The following is a 21437-nucleotide window of genomic DNA, read 5'->3' as shown; positions in this document are numbered from 1 at the left end:
CTGACTGGGCTTATGCTGCAAACGTCCTTAAATGTAGAGCAAAGGTTCAGAAGGGACCCGCTGCACAAACACTCATCTCTCAGTTAGGCAGAGGTGCACAAATACACTTCATTACTGGAGTTAAAGGACTGCTGGTCAAATATTACTCCGTTACAAGTGAAAGTTGTAAACAGATTTTTACTGGAGTAAAAGTACAAAAGTATTTGTTTTCAAAAGTACTTAAGTATCAAAAGTAAATGTCCTTCTTTATGTCGCCACATTATTGTATTATAGTTGTATAAATGCACATTATGCCATCATGGTTTAAGCCAGTCAGTGACGCTCCATCTGACACACTAGCAGACGACTAACTTAAACTCATTTAAATACTTGTAGAAAAGTTACAAAGCTCTTTATAAAGCTGCTGTCACTTTAAGGCCGAATGCACGGATCCAATACACTGATACACATCTGATATTCTCACACTGTTCACCTTCACTGAAGACAGAATCAACTTTGTTTATGTGAATCCTCCACTAAATGAGCATTTGGACATCCGTCTTCTTCCATTTTGCTCTAAACTATAAATCAGTGTTTAATAAATGCTGTGAAATCATTGAACTTCACGAGACTCTACAAGAGTGATTCCTGAAAGGCTTTCTGCAAAAACCCAAACACCTTTTAAAGAAGAAAAAAATCATCACTGACTTTCAAAGCGGCGACAGAAACGACTTTCCACTTCGAGGAACTTGATAGAAATGTAGTGGAGTAAAGAGGACGATATTTGTCTTTCAGATGGAGTGAAGTTAAAGTCATAAGTTTACAGAAAAAATAATACTCCAGTAAAGCACAGAGACTCAAACAGCGGACTTCAGTACAGGACTCGAGTACATGAGCTGAGGGACTGTCCGGATCTGCTTTTAAACACAATCATCTGCAGGAGCTCTGAAATCATGTTCATTTCGTCACATCGAGGTTTTAATGCTAACCGCAGTTATCACTTACTTTCTGCAGTTTTTATCGATGGCATTTTAACAAAGTAAGGAATGGAAGCAGAAAACAAGCTTATTTTCTGTTTGAATTAAGATTATTTTTCTCACCCCATTGGCAGATTATTTATCTTATTTTAAGCAAAAACTCTCTTCATTTAGAGTTATTTCCCCCCAAAACAAGACAATAATAAGAATTTTTAGATATTTAGACTAGAAACAAGATACAAATACTAAGTAAGAAAAGCCTTTTTTGCAGTGAAGATGCAAATCTTTCTCAAATCTTGGTTTTCTGTACCGGTCTTCAAGCTCTGAGAGATGTGGCTTTCTATTGGCTGATCAGATGTCATTTCTGTGGATGTCTGTGGCCACATGAAGCACAATGCGTGTGCAAAGCTTGATACAAATTCTGTGTGAGAAACCGTGAGTGTCCTAGTGTTGCAACTTATTTTCTGAATGTGTTTAAAACAGCCTGTGCTTTCTGTCCTCTGGTTTACACTCTCTCGTTCTGCCTCTGCCTCTCACTTCAGTACGAGTGCAAATGAAGAGAACAGCAGGTAAAATGATGCGAAGTGGGATTCATTACACGGCTCAGAGATAATTATCAGCTCTGGAGTGTTCACAGGCCTTCAGAGAGCTGCTGTTTTACAGGTTTCACATTCGCAGAGGAGTCTGGTCATATCCTACTTTACTTTAGAACAATCTTTGTGATGAAACCACTTTTTCAGTGCAAAACTTCCCATAATCCTCTGTTCTCTGACTAGCAGGTCATATGGGGCCAAGCACTGACGGTCTTCTTCCTCTATGTTAGAACCTCTTGGGAAAGTTGTGAAATTTGGCACACAGGTAGAGGACAGCCTGTAGATGAAGCACAGCCATTTCATGAACTTCAGCCATGAAGCACAGGAGTCTCTAAATCAATCCCTCTAGCGCCACCATCTGTCCAAAGTTGCACTCATGTCAATGCTAATAACTTTTGAACCATAAGGGCGAGAAACAAGATAGTTTTTTTTTCAAATGCATTTTTTCCCACTTCAAAATTGGCTCAGGTCATCTTCAGACCATGCTGCCAAAAAGGGTTTTGATAAACCCAACCGTTCTCTAATAATGCTTGAACAAATTAGACGCAGAGCACACCTAATCGGACACAAGACTGTATCTCTGCAATGCTTTTGCATATCGAGACGAATATTGGTGCATGCCATCCCAAGCAGGACCTGAAGCTACATGCAGGGTTTCGGCACAGCACCACCTCCTGGTCAGGAGATATGACAAATCATAAAACTCCTTAAATTCAGTGCAGGATACCAGTCAAATAAAACCTAATTTTCCTATATCGGCCATTTTAGGTATCACCATTTTAAATTTTGTCATAAAATGCTGAATTTTATCAGCGCATTGGCACATTGTTACAAAACTTGGTATGTCATCAGGACCACGTCCTAAAGCTACCCAAACATTTTCAGTAAAACGCCACCTTGTGGTCAAAATTTCTCCTAGAATCAATCATACTGAGAACAATGATACCAGTTATGATACATTCAGTGGAGCTTGCTGTCAGCCATTTTGAATTTCTTTGTAAACCTACTTTTTCGAACTCCTCCCAATCCGTTGGTCCAGCATACAAGTCAAATAAAACCCAATTTTCCCTTATCGGCCATTTCCAATTTTGTTGTAAAATGCTGTATTTTATGAACACATTGTTCAAAAACTTGATATGTCATCAGGACCATGTCCTGAAGGAACCCAAACATGTTCAGTACAACGCCACCTTGTGGTGAAAAATGTATATTGAAATTTCACAAAAATGACTACATTTACCTAGACTCCTAGAATCAATCATACTGAGAACAATGATGCCCGTTATGATATATTCAGTAGAGCTTGCTGTCAGCCATTTTGAATTTCTTTGAAAACGTACTTTTTCGAACTCCTCCCAAAACGTTGGTCCATTTTTCACCTAAATTGGCATATATCACCGTCAGTCCATTCCGGAAAACACTTACCAAAATCTTTTTGATTGACCAAACTATTCTCGAATGACACCAATAAAATTGATGGCATAGTGTCACGCTAATGCTTTGGCGTATTGACAGCAAACTTTGCGTGTGTCACGAGCTATGTTTCCATCCAATTATTTTGGGACATTGCATCATAAACTGCTGAATGGAAATGGCAAGATGCACATAAAAAAGTTTAAAAACTTGTTTGAGTTAGAAACATTTTCTATTCCTCGATGCGCATAAAAAAATTGCGTGACATTGCGCGATGCAACAGCATAACTGTCCTAACCAGCAAAAAAAAAAATCTTGTTGCAAAGCATTTGAAATGCTGTGTGGTCCTTCAGAAGTCTGTGGTCAAAGATTCTCAGTATATTTCCGTCCTAGAACTGTCTTACACGACTGCGTTCCCAAACAGCGGCATCTGCTTCCAAAAGCAACACAACACGTTTATTGTGTTTCATCGGCACACTCTGAGGCGCAAATAATACATTCAGCCTGGTCTCATCGGAAAACCGTACCTGTGGCAACCTCAACCACAGAATGCGTCCCCATCCGTGCATATCACGACAGTTTCACAGTGAAATGTCCACTAGGTGGCGCTAAAAGCTTCGTTTTTTTTCCGGAACAGATGTGGTGACTCTGGCATGTTTTGTCACGTTGTTTTTTTAACGTACACCCACACTAAACCCTAAACCGACCCGATAGTGTTAACAACAGCAAACGTGACACAAATAAAGTTCCGTGTCATTTTAGCTTGTGTTTCAAACTCGTCTTTGAGCTCTTTTATCACGACTCGTTCTTCACGGGATTCGTTCCCGAGTTTAAATCTGTCCCAGCTGAGCGATCGAGCTTTGGTGTGTCAGAAAAGCCCAACATATGGAGCTGGTTAGGGGACGCAAACTCAACATGTGTTCATTTACAAATCATGGACTACGGTATAAAACTATACAAACATGCCTCTAGTGTTCATTTCTGCTGGAAACGGCAGTGATATGCACGTATTGGTACGGATGTTGTGGATTGCAGAAATGTTGCCACAGGTCCGTTTAGCCAGTAAATGAGTGTATGTGGTGGCTTCTCCTGTGTCTTAGTGATTTTATAGCAGCAGTTTCTCAGGAAGTTACGATGATGTTCTCTCTGGATGGAAACGGTGCTTTATTTGCAAATGTTTTATGTGATCTTGGAATTTTGCGCATTAGTTAAATTCGCAACTTCGGAAACAGCTATCGTCTCCTCACACTGACAACACATCAATCTGGCAACAGCGCCACCTATTGGTCAACAGTCATGAGGAATTTAATCTTAATCCCATTTGAATCACTTAATGTTTATTGCAGCATTACTGTGGCTCTATCATATCAATAGTTGATAGACTTATCTTAAGATAATGTGGCTCGTGATGATAATGAAGATGTGAATCAGACGGAAGAGTCATTAGTGCTCGTGTGAAGGGTTCACGTTTGGCTTGTTTCGTTTCCTGATCCTGTTTGGCCCTCTTCCCTTGCTTCCTGTAATCTCATTTTGGACACTGCTGATCAACAGAAACACTGAAGATGTTCTGTGTGTGTGCGTGCGTGTGTGTGTGTGTGCGTGTGCGTGCGTGTGTGTGTGTGCAGATTGAGCCGTTGACGGGTCCGCTGACAGGTGGGACGCTGCTTACGGTGCAGGGCCAGAATCTGGGACACCGAGCCGATCAGGTCAACGTCTCCATCGGGGAAGTGCCCTGCCAGCTCCTGCCACAGGAATACACCATCTCAGTCCGGTAACACACACACACACTCACACACACACACACACACACACACACACACACACACACACACACACACACACACACACACACACACACAAACAACCCCTTTAGAGCATGACATGAGATATAAAATGTTTTATCTGAACTTTAAGAGAATATCACTTTTGAATACTCTCTGAAACGAGGAGTAACATTAAAAATGTTTTCCCCAAACTGCGGGTCTGTGTTTGGGTCCTGTGTGTGTTCTACAGGTTGGTGTGTGAGACTGGTGCATCGTGGGAAAGGATGAGTGATCATGTGACCGTGAGCGTGGCCGGGAGCGCAGTGGGCGTTTCAAAGGACGTGTTCTCTTTTGTGGTACGCACAGGCCTTTTGTTCTCTGCTCGTGTTTAGTTTGGTCTTTTTCACACCCTCAGGTCGATGATCTTCTCTTCTTTTGCGCTTTTGTCTTCATGCTGATTTATTTTCCCATCACACCCTCCGCTGTGCTTTAGACCGCCCTCGCCTCGGCTCTTTCCCCCAGCGCTTGCATGATATGATGTGTGTTTGAGTGCATGAAGACGACCAGCGTGGCTCACTGCTAATGGCCATGCCATGGCATTGAGGGATACGGTGGAGTTTACACCAGTGTGATTCGAGGCCACTGAGCAGATACAATGCTTTTGCTTTTCCTGTGGAAAGTTGGTGGAATGTAATAAACAGAGCTGAGATCAGCATGCAGGATAGAGTTTAAACTGTTCGATGCCTTTTAAACATTATCCCAACATTATCCCAACATTATCCCAACATTATCCCAATGTTGTTCCCAAACATTGTTTGTTTGTTTGTTTGTTTGTTTGTTTGTTTGTTTGTTTGTTTGTTTAAAAGAGGACAATGTACATTAATCGACATTACAATAATGTAAATTATCCCAAAATTATCCCAACATTGACCCAAAATTATCCCAACATTATCCCAACACTGACCCAACATTGACCCAACATTATCCCAACATTGACCCAACATTGACCCCACATTGACCCAACACTGATTCAACATTATCCCAAAATTATCCCAACATTGACCCAACATTATCCCAACATTGACCCAACACTGATTCAAAATTATCCCAACATTATCCCAACATAATCCCAACATTATCCCTACATAATCCCAACATTATCCCAACATAATCCCAACATTATCCCAACAATGACCCTACATAATCCCAACATAATCCCAACAATGACCCAACATTATCCCAACATTGACCCAACATTGACCCCACATTGACCCAACACTGATTCAACATTATCCCAAAATTATCCCAACATTGACCCAAAATTATCCCAACATTATCCCAACACTGACCCAACATTGACCCAACATTATCCCAACATTGACCCAACATTGACCCCACATTGACCCAACACTGATTCAACATTATCCCAAAATTATCCCAACATTGACCCAACATTATCCCAACATTGACCCAACACTGATTCAAAATTATCCCAACATTATCCCAACATAATCCCAACATTATCCCTACATAATCCCAACATTATCCCAACATAATCCCAACATTATCCCAACAATGACCCAACATAATCCCAACATTATCCCAACACTGACCCAACATTATCCCAACATTATCCCAACATTATCCCAAAATTATCCCAACATTGACCCAACATTATCCCAACATTGACCCAACATTGACCCAACACTAATTCAAAATTATCCCAACATAATCCCAACATAATACCAACATTATCCCAACATAATCCCAACATTATCCCAACATCATCCCAACATTATCCCAACATTGACCCAACATTATCCCAACATTGACCCAGCTCACAGGGAACATCTGAAAGTTCTTCCAGTAGTGTTAATACGACGTTCACCCCATGTTGTCTGGTCTTTAATAATGTTCCCAAACATTGTTTGTTTGTTTGTTTGTTTGTTTAAAAGAGGACAATGTACATTAATCGACATTACAATAATGTAAATTATCCCAAAATTATCCCAACATTGACCCAAAATTATCCCAACATTATCCCAACACTGACCCAACATTGACCCAACATTATCCCAACATTGACCCAACATTGACCCCACATTGACCCAACACTGATTCAACATTATCCCAAAATTATCCCAACATTGACCCAACATTATCCCAACATTGACCCAACACTGATTCAAAATTATCCCAACATTATCCCAACATAATCCCAACATTATCCCTACATAATCCCAACATTATCCCAACATAATCCCAACATTATCCCAACAATGACCCAACATTATCCCAACATTATCCCAACACTGACCCAACATTATCCCAACATTATCCCAACACTGACCCAACATTATCCCAACATTATTCAAACAATGACCCAACATTATCCCAACACTGACCCAAAATGATCCCAAAATAATCCCAACATTATCCCAACATTATCCCAACACTGACCCAACATTGACCCAACATTATCCCAACATTGACCCAACCTTATCCCAACATTGACCCAACATTGACCCCACATTGACCCAACACTGATTCAACATTATCCCAACATTATCCCAACATTATCCCAAAATTATCCCAACATTGACCCAACATTATCCCAACATTGACCCAACATTGACCCAACACTAATTCAAAATTATCCCAACATTTTCCCAACATTTTCCCAACATTGACCCAACCTTATCCCAACATTGACCCAACATTGACCCAACATTGACCCCACATTGACCCAACACTGATTCAACATTATCCCAACATTATCCCAAAATTATCCCAACATTGACCCAACATTATCCCAACATTGACCCAACATTGACCCAACACTAATTCAAAATTATCCCAACATAATCCCAACATAATCCCAACATTATCCCAACATCATCCCAACATTATCCCAACATCATCCCAACATTATCCCAACATTGACCCAACATTATCCCAACATTGACCCAACATTATCCCAACATTGACCCAACTCACAGGGAACATCTGAAAGTTCTTCCAGTAGTGTTAATACGACGTTCACCCCATGTTGTCTGGTCTTTAATAATGTTCCCAAACATTGTTTGTTTGTTTGTTTGTTTGTTTAAAAGAGGACAATGTACATTAATCGACATTACAATAATGTAAATGTACCCGAGTTAGCTCGAAAGAGCTCATTTTCATCGTCAGTCCTCCAGCCAGATGTACAGAAAGGCAACCTTAAAAATAATCACAACTATAAAATAATTATAAAATCACACACAAAAATAAAATAAAAAATGTACACTTTATTTTAAGGTGTCATTGTTAAGTGTAATTATATATTTAAGTATTGAGTAACAATAATGACCTACATGTACTTACTTTAGGGTTTGGTTAAGGGTTAGTTTATTATTAATTACCGTTATTAACTATGGTAAGAACATGTAACAATGACACTGTGAAATAAAGTGTTACCCAATGTTCCTTTAACGTTCGCATAACCAATAAAATTGGATGTTTTGAATGGTAAAAGAACATTGAGAGATAATGTTTGAGCAAAACATACTTAGAACATACGCGGGTAACACGTTATTATAATGTCCCGTTATTAATAAGCAGCTCTGCAGGACTAACGATAGCACTACATTAACACTTCAGCTACTAATATACAAACCAGCTGAACTCACATTTAGGACTCAGGTCCTTGTTAATTAATCAATAATTACTGATTAGCCTAATTGATAACTCTTAACTAACTGACATTATTGTGTTTCTGAGACATAAATAATCATCTTTTTTACTCTGAATGTCATCAAATGCGTCACTAATTACTCAAGTGTTACTCCTAGAGATCTGGAGCATTATAAACGCCTTTGCCCTTTAAAATAATGGTCTCGGTCATTAATAGTTCCTGTATAGTAACTTTCATAACATAAGGGGAACGTTGGCAAAACATACCCAGAACATGTTTGTGTGAGCGGGAGCAGTACACCTGGTGTCCATGTTCCAATCAGGAGAGCCGAGCCGAGTGTCAAGCGTTATAGAGCACGAGACCCCACAGGGCTGGCTGAGGAGCGAGAAAACATGGAGGAGGAATTATAGAAGAGGAAAGCTCTGCTCATTCCCTGAGGAATCATTCCTCCTCCACCGCTCCTTCCTCAAACCTTTAGCCCAGTCGCCGAGCTCAGGAAACATCTGTCTGAGCGACACACACACACACACACACACACACACACACACACACACACACACACACACACACACACACACACACACACACACACACACACACACACACACACACATTTTTCTCACCCCATTGGCAGATTATTTATCTTATTTTAAGCAAAAACTCTCTTCATTTAGAGTTATTTTTTCTCAAAACAAGACGATAATTTGTACTTGTCTAGTAAATGTTTCTTAATGTAAGAATTTTTAGATATTTAGACTAGAAACAAGACAAAAATACTGAGTAAGAGAAGTGTTTTTTGCAGAGTTGCTCTTCTCATTGTGGTGTATTTGTGGGAATGTGTGCTGTCCTGTTAGCTCTTCCGGGTCAGATGTGTGTTCTGAGTGTGTTCTCTGTGCTCCGTGGTGTAGGAGCCCAAACTGCTGGAGTTTAGCCCAGGCCAGGGTCCTCTCGCCGGAGGAACCACACTCACCATCCATGGCCAGTTCCTGGACGCCGGATCCACCGTTAACGTCCAGATCAACCGCACTCAAGACTGCAGCATCTTCACGTGAGTGTGTGTTCGCTGCGGTACACATTTCATTGATATGTCACTTCGGGTGTTATGACAAATCTCAGCATACTTTAAACAAAGCCCAGTGCAGTTAAAGTGTGTTTGTTTTAAATCAGTACTTTTAACACAGAAGTGATGCGATAAGATTCCTGCAAAAAACAGTGTGTCTGTCCACATCTGATTTGACACGAGTACATGACAAAATCAATCCAAACTCACAGCCAATCAGAGAGAGCGTGTGGGCAGAGTCTCTCTGAAATTCTTTAAAGATGAAATAAAGCACATGATCAGTACCTGAGATAATCAGTGTCAGAGTTTGTTCTGTATGTTGGTCTCTCAGACATAAACATTTCTAAAATACAATCTCCTTTTGCCCATCGCATATCATTATAATGAAAACTCTGATTATCAGACGCATTTCATTGTGTGTCGCAGAGCATCTGGTTAGGAGATGATGTAACAGTGAACCAACAGCACAGTTCATTAAAATATTACATTTGGCATTACACCCGAATGGACTGTTAAATGTGAATCTGGACCTAAATCAGTCTGAACTTTCATTTTGGGTGTAGTATACATGAAACATATTGTCAGATTATTGCGACTCGATACACTGTTACAGTGTGTGTGTGTGTGTGTAGGCGGTCCAGTGATGTCATCGTGTGTGTGATGCCTCCCGCTGTGCTCGCAGACGTCGTGTCCGTGTGTGTGGTGTACGACGGCCAGCCGTGCCTCAGCACTTCACCCAACTTCACATTCAGCTATGAGAAAAACCCCATCATCAGCCGAATCAAACCCAACAAGAGCTACCTCAGGTACGACACACACACACACACACACACACACACACACACACACACACACACGCGTGCACACACACACACACACACACACACACACACACACACACAAACACACTTTTCACAGTCTTTCATAAAGGACTGCCCAAAATTTGGCTCGCATCCCATCCCATTACGGAGAGGGGCGGGGCTTAGGACCTGTACTGCAGCCTGCAGCCACCAGGGGGCAGCAACAAGAAAATAATCATGCAGTTGTAATTAAATGCCTGGTTATCCACAATTTTTTTTCCACTAATGACCCGAGGTGTCTAAGAGTACGTATATTTTTTCTGCACAACAATAAATAAATCAATAATGACTAAATAAGTGCAATTCACCTTTAATTCCACAAGGTGGCGATGTCTGATAGACAATGATGAAGTGATGATTCACTCATAGTTACCTCAATAATTATTATAATCTGCCAAACTTGAAATGGCTCAGTGATTACAGCAGATAGATATAAAACCGGGTCACTGAAGACCCGGATATGTGATAATGTTTGGTCGAAACAGCCATGCATTAAAGGGTTAACAGGAACGTTACCGGAACGTTCTCAGAGCACATTTCTGTTAGCATTGACTTTGACAATAGCTACTGTAGAGTTAGCATGAGTATGCTAGTATCCACACACACACACACACACACACACACACACACACACACACACAAACACACACACATGTTGGTCTATGTGGTTTACAGGGACTCTCCATAGGCGTAATGGTTTTTATACTGTACAAACCGTATTTTCTATCCCTTTACACTGCCCCTAAACCTACCCATCACACACACACACACACACACACACACACACACACACACACACACACACACACACACACACACACACACACACACACACACACACACACACACACACACACACACACACACACACACACACACACTGCCCCTAAACCTACCCATCACACACACACACACACACACACACACACACACACACACACACACACACACACACACACACACACACACACACACACACACACACACACACTGCCCCTAAACCTACCCATCACAGGAAACATTCTGCATTTTTACTTTCTCAAAAAAACATCATTTAGTATGTTTTTAAGGCCATTTGAATTATGAGGACATTTGATATGTCCTCATAAACCACATTTATAGTGTAATACCAGTGTAATACCCATGTAGTTATACAAATTTGTGTCCTCATAAACCACATAAACAGGCTCAGACACACACACACACACACACACACACACACACACACACAGAGACCACCCTTTGGCTTGCAGTGTGTCACATGATCTCTCTTCCTCTGTGTGTGTGTTAGTGGCGGCCGCAGAATCTCCGTCATTGGGTTCGGCTTCAATCTGGTGCAGTCGGCCATGATGGAGGTGACTGGGGTCGGACAGACGGTGAGAAATAAAGCCTGTTTATGAACTATTGAAAGAAGTGCTGATATTTCAGTGTGTGCACTCATTCATGTCAAACCAACGCCGCTTTCTACAGTACAGCAGAATCAGTGATGCACAATATGAGACATTACACTGGTTTACACACGCTAGGACACATGTCTCAATACTGCGGTCACTTTTGCAAAACTCTTCACACAGTTCTCCGTCCTAACCAACTTTCGGCTTGGCAAAGCAGATCATTTCACATTCACAAAGCATTCCGACGACCAGAACACTTAATCCAGGTCTCAGATCAGCTCATTCTCCCAGAACTCTAGCAAAGGTTGACAGCCGACAAACACACTTTATCACACACTAAACAATCAGAACATGGAGCGTTATAACTCACTGATATATGTTACTGGAATCAATCAGACCTGATGCAGTGAAAGAGTAACACCAGATGTTCATCTACTATGAGAATCAGCTGTGGCTCCTCCAACTCTAATGTTTAAGATTTAAAATATATTTCATTAAATTATCACTGTAGAAATGTAGCGAATAGCTGTCTTACTCAGTTTTGTGTTATGTTATTGTTTTGAACACACGTTTAACAGTTTTGAAAGCATGTACGTACACAGAGTTTTGGCCGTTGTTGTGTCTGAGAGAATAATTCATGGGATTTGAGAGATGTGGTCATTGCGTGCATTTAGTGGCGAAGCGATGATAACTCATCCTCAGTTTAGACCACATCAGAGCTGGACAAATACACAGCTTCATTACTGCAGTTAAAGTACAGAAGTATTTAATTTCAAAAGTGCTTAAGTATCAAAGGTAAATTTGCTTTTTTATGTCAGTGCATTATTTTATTATTGTTGTATAAATGCACATTATGCCATCACCCAGCAGGCAGTTTTGCGTCTAATAGCCGTCTAGGCTAAACTTGGGCTGTCAGTGGAAATCTAATAGGCGTCTAACCATAGCCCCAGGATAGGCTAGTCATCCAATAGACAGCTAACACATGACTAATATATACATTTAATAGACAACAAAATGGCTAAAGGATTCTTTTCACTCAAATATAACAGGCTATAATAAATGACAATCAAACTCTGTTGCCGCTGGGGAGTCGCTCCTCACGCCGTCTGCCAAATATGAAACAAAACGTTGCACAAGAAAAGCATTGCTGACATCATAATGTTTTACTTTATTTACATTAATTGTGATGAAGTCATTCTCTTTTGCTTGGATGCGCACTAAAGTTGGGCAATAAAAGGTTAAGGTGCATGTATGTGACATGTTTAAAGAGATAGTCATCATTTACTCACCCTCGAGTTGTCCAAACCTGTATGGGTTTCTTTCTTGTGTTGAACACACACACACACACACACACACACACACACACACACACACACACACACACATATATTGAAGAAGAATGTTAGTAACCAGACGTTGATGGTAGCCACTGACTTTCATTGGAGGAAAATAAATACAAGTCAATGTGGCCATAAAGCTTTTGATTACCGAGATTCTTCAAAATATCTACTTTTGTGTTCAACAGACGAACATATTTTTTCCATTGTGTTGCATTAGAGCAGTGAGGTAGATGATTGGGAAAGCACTGAATGTTTAAGGCCAAAGTGAATGCCTGATCTTCTGCCGCATCATGAGCCATCCTCTCAGGGACAGGTCTGCTTTCTGTCCACGGAGTCAAAACTAAACACGGAGAAGCAGAATTCAGTTTTTATTCATAACATATCTGAAACAAACTCAAAGAAAACCTGCAGTCTTGCGGCAACTCTTAGTTCTTTTAAATCAGGGTTTACTGTTCCACTGCCTTTTATTAACTGGAAAGGAGTAATGAGACATGTCTTACACTGCACTGTGAGTTCTACTCTCCTGTTATCATGTTTTTATTTTTGTTTGTTTTTTATTGAACAATGTCTTCTAATATTGTCTTTTTACATTCCCCAATGTTGATGTTTTATATAAAGCACTCTTGCCTTGGTGAAATGTGCAATACAAATTTGCCTTGCCAATTCAAAGACTCATTTCTTTCATAACAAATTATAATAGGTTGCACATGTTGCACATGCCCTTGAAGGTGTACATGTAGCATGCTAAGCTAACCACATGGCTTCATTCTACAATGTTACTTATAAATCTCACCGTTCATACACGATAACAAATAATGTACATGAACACATGTCAAAACGAAAACACAGATACTTACTAAGCCAAATAATGTCCTTTAACGCTTGCTGTTGCCCGTTGTTGTTCTCCATTCTCCTCCTCTGTGTAAAAAAAAATTCACTCCAACCGACAGAAATATTTTTCGCGATATCTGCCAGTAGCACAGGCCACAGCTGCCATCTAGCGGTTAGAGATATAATTCAATTTTTTATTTTTTTATTTAAAAAAGAGAGACAAATATATCTAGCGTAAGATTTTCTTTGACTGTCTTACATTTTCAGCGAATGTTATGCGGGACAGCAAAGCTAAAACTAATTCAAATGTTTACAACTGTGTGTGCTAAAAGCAGACTACACATAGCCCGTCCAATTCAGAGCTAAACCGTGGCTACAGATAGACCAAGACATGAAATGACACATCTTGCAGAAATTACTGACATTGCGAACATGATGTAATATTAACCATATCCTGTGCTTCATTGCCAATAACTACAATGAATCAGTTTTGTCTTTTGACTAAAAATGGGCTACAAATAGCCGGTCTGTATAGGAGCTAAACCGTGGCTACGCACAGCCTATGCATATATCATGTTAAAGAAATAAAACCAAACACCTTATCACTGTTAACTTTGCTTATATGATGGAATATCATACATCTCACAAGTTATTTGGAGAAAAATTACATGTAACCAAATTGAAGGTTATTTTGGCTAAAAGTGGGCTACTCATAGCCGGACTATATCGGGTCTATTGGTCGGCTATTGCTTGCTGGGCATGGTTAAAGCCAGTCAGTGACGCTCCATCTGACACACTAGCAGACGACTAACTTAAACTCATTTAAATACTTGTAGAAAAGTTACAAAGCTGCTGTCACTTTAAGGCCGAATGCACGGATCCAATACACTGATACACATCTGATATTCTCACACTGTTCACCTTCACTGAAGACAGAATCAACTTTGTTTATGTCAATCCTCCACTAAATGAGCATTTGGACATCCGTCTTCTTCCATTTTGCTCTAAACTATAAATCAGTGTTTAATAAATGCTGTGAAATCATTGAACTTCACGAGACTCTACAAGAGTGATTCCTGAAAGGCTTTCTGCAAAAACCCAAACACCTTTAAAAGAAGAAAAAAATCATCACTGACTTTCAAAGCTGCGACAGAAACGACTTTCCACTTCGAGGACCTTGATAGAAATGTAGTGGAGTAAAGAGGACGATATTTGTCTTTCAGATGGAGTGAAGTTAAAGTCAGAAGATTACAGAAAAAATAATACTCCAGTAAAGCACAGAGACTCAAACAGTGAACTTCAGTACAGGACTCGAGTAAATGAGCTGAGGGACTGTCCAGCTTTGTCCCACATAGACTTCTATTGTGCTCACTGTGTGAAGAGTTTTGCAGAAGTGACCTAAGTATTGAGAAATGTGTCCTAGCGTCTGTAAAACACTGTAATGAGATCAGCTCATCATCTGATATTTAATGTATGTTTTGTGCAGAACTGCTCATGTGTGTCCTCCACTCTGATGGTGTGTGAGTCTCCAGCTGCGGCTCAGTCCCAGCAGGCCTCGGCTCGCTTCTTTCTGAACCGGGTTCTGTATAATGGGCGGAACGGGCCTCCATCAGGCCATGAGGAGGAGGACGAGCCGCTCGCTGAAGTCTTCAGCTTCCACTATCTGGAGGATCCACAGTTCTACACCGCCAGCAAAGAGAAGCTCATCAGACATCACCGCGGAGAGCCGCTCATCCTCATCATCAACGTGAGTGTGACACACACACACGCACACGCACACACACACATGCGAACACACACACACTGCCCCTAAACCTACCCATCACAGGAAACATTCTGCATTTTTACTTTCTCCAGATTTTTTGACAAATTTGGGGATGCTCCCTAAGCATCAGCACATCTGAAGTGTGAATGAAACTAGTCCACTCCTGATTGGTGTTGCGTCATGACGTAGATGTGACGGCATACCCGGAAGCAATAAAGGGGAGGCCGGCACATAGTAGCGTCAATTATCGAGATGAAGCAAGCGCTCTTAGGGGATACGAGGTGTGGCGACGAGACGCAGTGCTCGTTCCCTCTACGGAACAAGGGTTATATACATAACCCGAGACGTTCCCTATATCATGGGAACTTCGCACTGCGTCTGAACGACGAATTTGGGGATCGAGAACCCACTAGGCCACACCAAGGGTACGCCTGCCCCATTGTGAAGCTGGAGACCAGGCACAATTAGGACTGGAGTACCCTGCCGCCGGGTGTCGCAGGGAGGTGTAAGCTGTAAAATCTTATAAAAGTGTGCTGAGTAGCCCAACCGGCTGCTTCGCAGATGTCCTGCATCGGGACTCCGGAGAGAAGGGTCACCGAGGAGGCCATGCCCCTGGTAGAATGGGCTCTCAAGGCTATAGGTGAAGGGGGCAGGGGGTGAAATGCCTGAAGGACCAAGGACCTGATCACATTAGAGGGCACCTTAGGCACATAGCCTGGTCTAGGGTGCAAGATGGCCTTAACTCCTCCGGGGGCAAACCCCAAGCAGTTTGGCGTGACTGCCAAGGCCTGGAGACCCCCCAATCTCTTCAGAGAGGTAATAGCCAAGAGAAATGCCAATTTTAGTGTCAGGTTCTTAGGTTCTACCGATTCCAGTGGCTCGAAGGGGGCCTCAGCCAAAGGACACACCAGCATAGCTCTTAAATCCGAGAACCAAACTCGAGTCGGCCAACGAGGAGCCACTAGAAGAAGACTGACTCCTTGTTGCCGGACTCTCTCCAGGACCCCTGGGAGCAGAGCGACAGCCTCGGCCACGTCTGCACCATGGCATCCAACCCCAGCGGGGCTGAATGCGTGAGGGAAAACCACAGTGGACAATGGGACGTCTCTCGAGATGTGAACAGGTCCACCTCCACAAGGCCGAACCTCTTGCATATGGCCTCCACCACCTCTGGATGGAGCCGCCACTCCCCGGGCCTCAGCCTCGACAGGACGTCTGCTCCCTGATTCTGTATCCCCAGGATATAAATTGCCCCGAGGCATTTCATTTAGCCACAGCACGGGTCAGCACCTCTATAAGCTCCTCCATGAGGTGGCGACATATAACCCGCACCACCCACCTCGATGCTGATCTCACCCGGTTCCTTAGAACCGAAGAGAACCAGCATCGGGTTCTTCACCCCGGGGGAAGAGGCCGCAGTGCTGCCTTCCACGTGTGGAGGGAGAACCTCTGAACTGTCAGAGGAAGATTGAGAAAGTGCCTCAGCAGTCTCAGTCTCCGCTGACAAATCCAGCTGTTAGCCCCATGATCTGCGACGCCGGGCCGCCTCGGGGCTCACTTAGCCTCGTCAAAGACTGCCAACCGAGAGCGAAGCACCCTGAGCGTCAGCAGCTCACAGTGGCTACAGGCGGCTCCAAGAGCAATATCTGACGCTACTATGCGCCGGGCTCCCCTTTATAGCTTCCGGGTATGCCGTCACATCTACGTCATGACGCAACACCAATCAGGATTGGACGAGTTTCATTCATACTTCAGATGCGCTGATGCTTAGGGAGCATCCCCAAATTCGTTGTTCTGACGCAGTGCGAAGTTCCCTCGATATAGGGAACTCATCCTGTATGATTTTTAAGCATTTCGAAAAGTGGGGACATGGGTAATGTCCTCATATTTCACCCTCTCGTGTAATACTGGTGTCATACCCATGTCATTAGACACATTTGTGTCCTCATATGTCTCAAAAACATGCCCACCCACCCACCCACACACACACACACAGACACACAAAGAGAGATAAGTAAGTATTGTGTGGCGGGATGTTGGGAGTTTCTGAGAGTCAGACAGGAAGTAGCTTACAGGCGCAGCAGAGCGAGGGAGTTTTATTTTCTTTCTCTCCTAAAGAATTGGGGAGGAAGGAAGGAAGGAAGGATGAAGAGCTGAAGCCTGTGTGTGTGTTTGTGTGTGCATGTGCGTGTGTGCGTGCGTGTGTGTGTGCGTGTGTGTGTGTGTGTGTGTGTGTGTGTGTGTGTGTGTGTGTGTGTGTGTGTGTGTGTGTGTGTAATTACAATAGGATATGTAGTTGCTCATGTTCTTGTCATAAACAGCCATGATTCTGTCAATCATTGGGTTCTCTCTGGACAGAATCCTGTGCATGTACAGTATCTGTGTTTTCACCATCACACACACATTCAAACACACATTCACACACAATGCTTGTTTTTGTGTGTCAGAAAGGGCAGAGCGAGCTGGACCTGACACTGGATGAGTACTCTGTAACGATTGGCTCAGACCTCTGTGACATCACCTTCCAAAACGAGCAGCTGTTCCACTGCACCATCAACCGGTCCCTCAGTGCCAGTGCCGGAGATCTGCCCGTCACGGTGAGTCCAGAACACACACACACACACACACACACACACACACACACACACACACACACACACACACACACACACACACACACACACACACACACACACACACATACCATGTTTCCCCCTGTGTGTCATCCCCTCTTCTTTTTATATCAGTCTTATATAAAAGCTCAAGTTTAGGAATAGGAATGTTGTCCCATTCTTGTCTAATACAGGCTTCTAGCTGCTCAACTGTCTTAGGTCTTCTTTATCGCATCTTCCTCTTTATGATGCGCCAAATGTTTTCTAATGGTGAAAGATCTGGACTGCAGGCTGGCCATTTCAGTGCCGGATCCTTCTTCTGCGCAGCCATGATGCTGTAATTGATGCAGTGTGTGGTCTGGCATTGTCATGTTGGAGAATGCAAGGTCTTCCCTGAAAGAGACGCCGTCTGGATGGAGCAGATGTTGCTCTAGAACTTGGATAGACCTTTCAGCATTGATGGCCTTTCCAGATGTGTAAGCTGCCCATGCCACACACACTCATGAACCCCAGACCATCAGAGATCAGCTTCTGAACTGAGCGTTGAGAACAGCTTGGGTTGTCCTTGTCCTCTTTAGTCCGGATGACATGGCGTCCCAGGTTTCCAAAAAGAACTTCACATTTTGATTCGTCTGACCCCAGAACAGTTTTCAACTTTGCCATAGTCCATTTTAAAATACCTGTACAATTCAGAAGACAATGCTAGCTTTAGCTAAATTAGTCATCAGTGTCCTAATCAGCACATTCACAAAATATAACGTGTGGTGAATATGAATCTGGACAAAAGTTGATATTGATCCATTTTTGCCTGTGTAATTCCTGTGTTTTACTGACCCTAATTAGTAATGCAGCCCAGGGTACACTGATACACACACACACACACACACACACACACACACACACACACACACACACACACACACACAAGGTTGGTCCCCTAAAGGTGCTGCAAACGTGATGGGAATGTAGTGTAGAGACTGAGCTCTGAACAAGAGCAGTCCCAAATGAAGCATCCCATCGGACTAACAGGAATCGGTATGGGAACGCTCCGAATGTCCCAAATGTCCTCTCAGTAACATTGCTGTGTGACCATAAATAACCAAAATGGGACGTCCCCCTAAAGTCATATGAGGAACCTTGAACTGCAGCACTTTCATAACCAAAAGAGGATTTTAGGAACATCCCTAATGTTCTGTGAAGGTTGGGGATTTTCTTCACCCTTAGAGAACTTTCGAGAACGCCCCTCCCCGGTTAACACGGAACATTCTGGCAAAGTTATGAGCAAACGTTCTGCCAGGAATATTAATAGACTCTTCGAGTTATCTGGTCTTTAATAATGTCCTCAAGGCAATATCGGTTATGGGATGTTTTTCTGGAACATTTTAGTTTGATGTTTTTTAAAATGTTACTTGTTACAGAACGTTCAGAGAACCATCAAAAGTTTGGAGAATGATGCAAACGAGCATTCCATTAATGACATCAGACATATTAAACGTCCAAAGAACATTCAGAAATAACGTTTTCATAACTGAATAGGAACATAAGCAGAACCTGTTTGCTTTTTTGTCCATTCACAGAAAGTCAGTGTTGCTCAACACGCCAGCCTTCTTCAAAATACTTCCCCTTGTGCTCTAGAATGGCTGTTTTTGGCTAGTTTATGAGTGTCTTGAGTCGTGGTGATGAACGCAGCCTTGCGGACACTATTACACAACTCAAGGGGATGTGGATGAAGAGCTTCACACGCTGCTAACTCACTGTTACTGGAGCCGTCTTTATTTGTCACTCAGTCGCCCACATCTGCGGTATCAGTGGATCTGCCGCTAATCACACGCTACCAGCGTAACCATCACTCCTCATCACTTTATTCTTTATCTGCTCATCGCTGGAGCTTAAAGCATGCTGCTCCGGCTCAACATCAAACATAAAAACAAGAGTTAATCAAGCCGAAAAAACGCCCTGCTTGTTTTCATGTCTGAATTCCCTGTTCCTTTGTTTGGTCTGATTATGAAACACACACACACACACATCTATTTTTATCACGGCCAGAGCGCTACATGACACAGCTAATGGAGCAGAGAGAGCGTCTCGACAAACAGTGGAAAATATCACAAACATCAGAGTCTGAGGGCAAATTGAGCATCCAGAACGGCCTACACACACACACACACACACACACACAAACACACACTGTTTCATGGGAATGGGAGAGTGTATTCAGCCATATATTCCCATGTTTATGCCAGATGCATGGATTTGCATTCTGGACATTTTTCTACGGTTTATTAACAGGACAAATGGTGATTGAGTGTAAGCCACAGGTTTAGGAAGCGGAGCGGGGACATTCTGTCATCATTTACTGGCCGTGGTGTCACGTCTATCAGCCTGGCTTTGAGCTGAAGGCCTGAGCTGCTCTTCTCCACACAGGGAAGAGAAGCACACACAGCTCATTCTTATCAAACTGGAACAGAAACCACAAGGTCTAGAGAAGAGGAATAGAAAAGAGCCGCAGTGGCAGTTGTCTTTCTACAGGACTGTCCCAGCAATGTCAGATTCTTTTGCACTGGAAACCTGCTTTAGTTATTGATGATCGGCACACATCAGTGTGTGAGATGGGAGAAACACGAGACGATTTCATCAGCCATGGAGATGCAATATAAGCGCTTGCCAACTATAGCTATCTATGAGCTTTGGCAGACACAGAAGAGTAGAATAGATTTGAGTTGAGAGGAGTGGAATATAATAAATATAATACAATTAAGAAATTATAATTAGAATAGAATAGAATAGAATAGAATAGAATAGAATAGAATAGAATAGAATAGAATAGAATAGAATAAATATAATATAATTAATATAAGATAATATGAGTAGAAGAAAAGAGAGTAGAATAAAATATAACAGAATAAATCAGAATACAAACCTGATTCCAAAAAAGTTGGGACACTGTACAAATTGTGAATGAAAAGGAATGCAATAATTTACAAATCTCAAAAACTTATATTTTATTCACAAAAGAATATAGATGACTTTTCAAATGTTGAAAGTGAGACATTTTGAAATGTCACGACAAATATCGGCTCATTTTGGATTTCATGAGAGCTACACATTCCAAAAAAGTTGGGACAGGGAGCAATAAGAGGCTGGAGAAGTTAAATGTACATATAATGAACAGCTGGA

At 42.1% G+C, this 21437-nt stretch overlaps 1 protein-coding gene across 1 annotated transcript in view; it reads left to right on the top strand.

Moving 5' to 3' along the window:
- Nucleotides 1-21437, top strand: part of plxnd1 (plexin D1) — an 85090-nt gene that overhangs the window by 39084 nt on the left and 24569 nt on the right. Inside the window, exons 13-19 of the mRNA XM_067412863.1 lie at nt 4588-4733; nt 4976-5081; nt 9307-9446; nt 10091-10264; nt 11610-11694; nt 15370-15630; nt 18096-18245. Of these exons, the coding sequence (XP_067268964.1) occupies nt 4588-4733; nt 4976-5081; nt 9307-9446; nt 10091-10264; nt 11610-11694; nt 15370-15630; nt 18096-18245 (1062 nt within the window). The remainder of the gene's footprint in view (nt 1-4587; nt 4734-4975; nt 5082-9306; nt 9447-10090; nt 10265-11609; nt 11695-15369; nt 15631-18095; nt 18246-21437) is intronic.

This window comes from Pseudorasbora parva, chromosome 13 (assembly GCF_024679245.1).
Source record: "Pseudorasbora parva isolate DD20220531a chromosome 13, ASM2467924v1, whole genome shotgun sequence".
NCBI lineage: Eukaryota > Metazoa > Chordata > Actinopteri > Cypriniformes > Gobionidae > Pseudorasbora > Pseudorasbora parva.
Note: the sequence above shows the minus strand (reverse complement) of the source record. Positions and strands in the feature narration are given on the sequence as shown.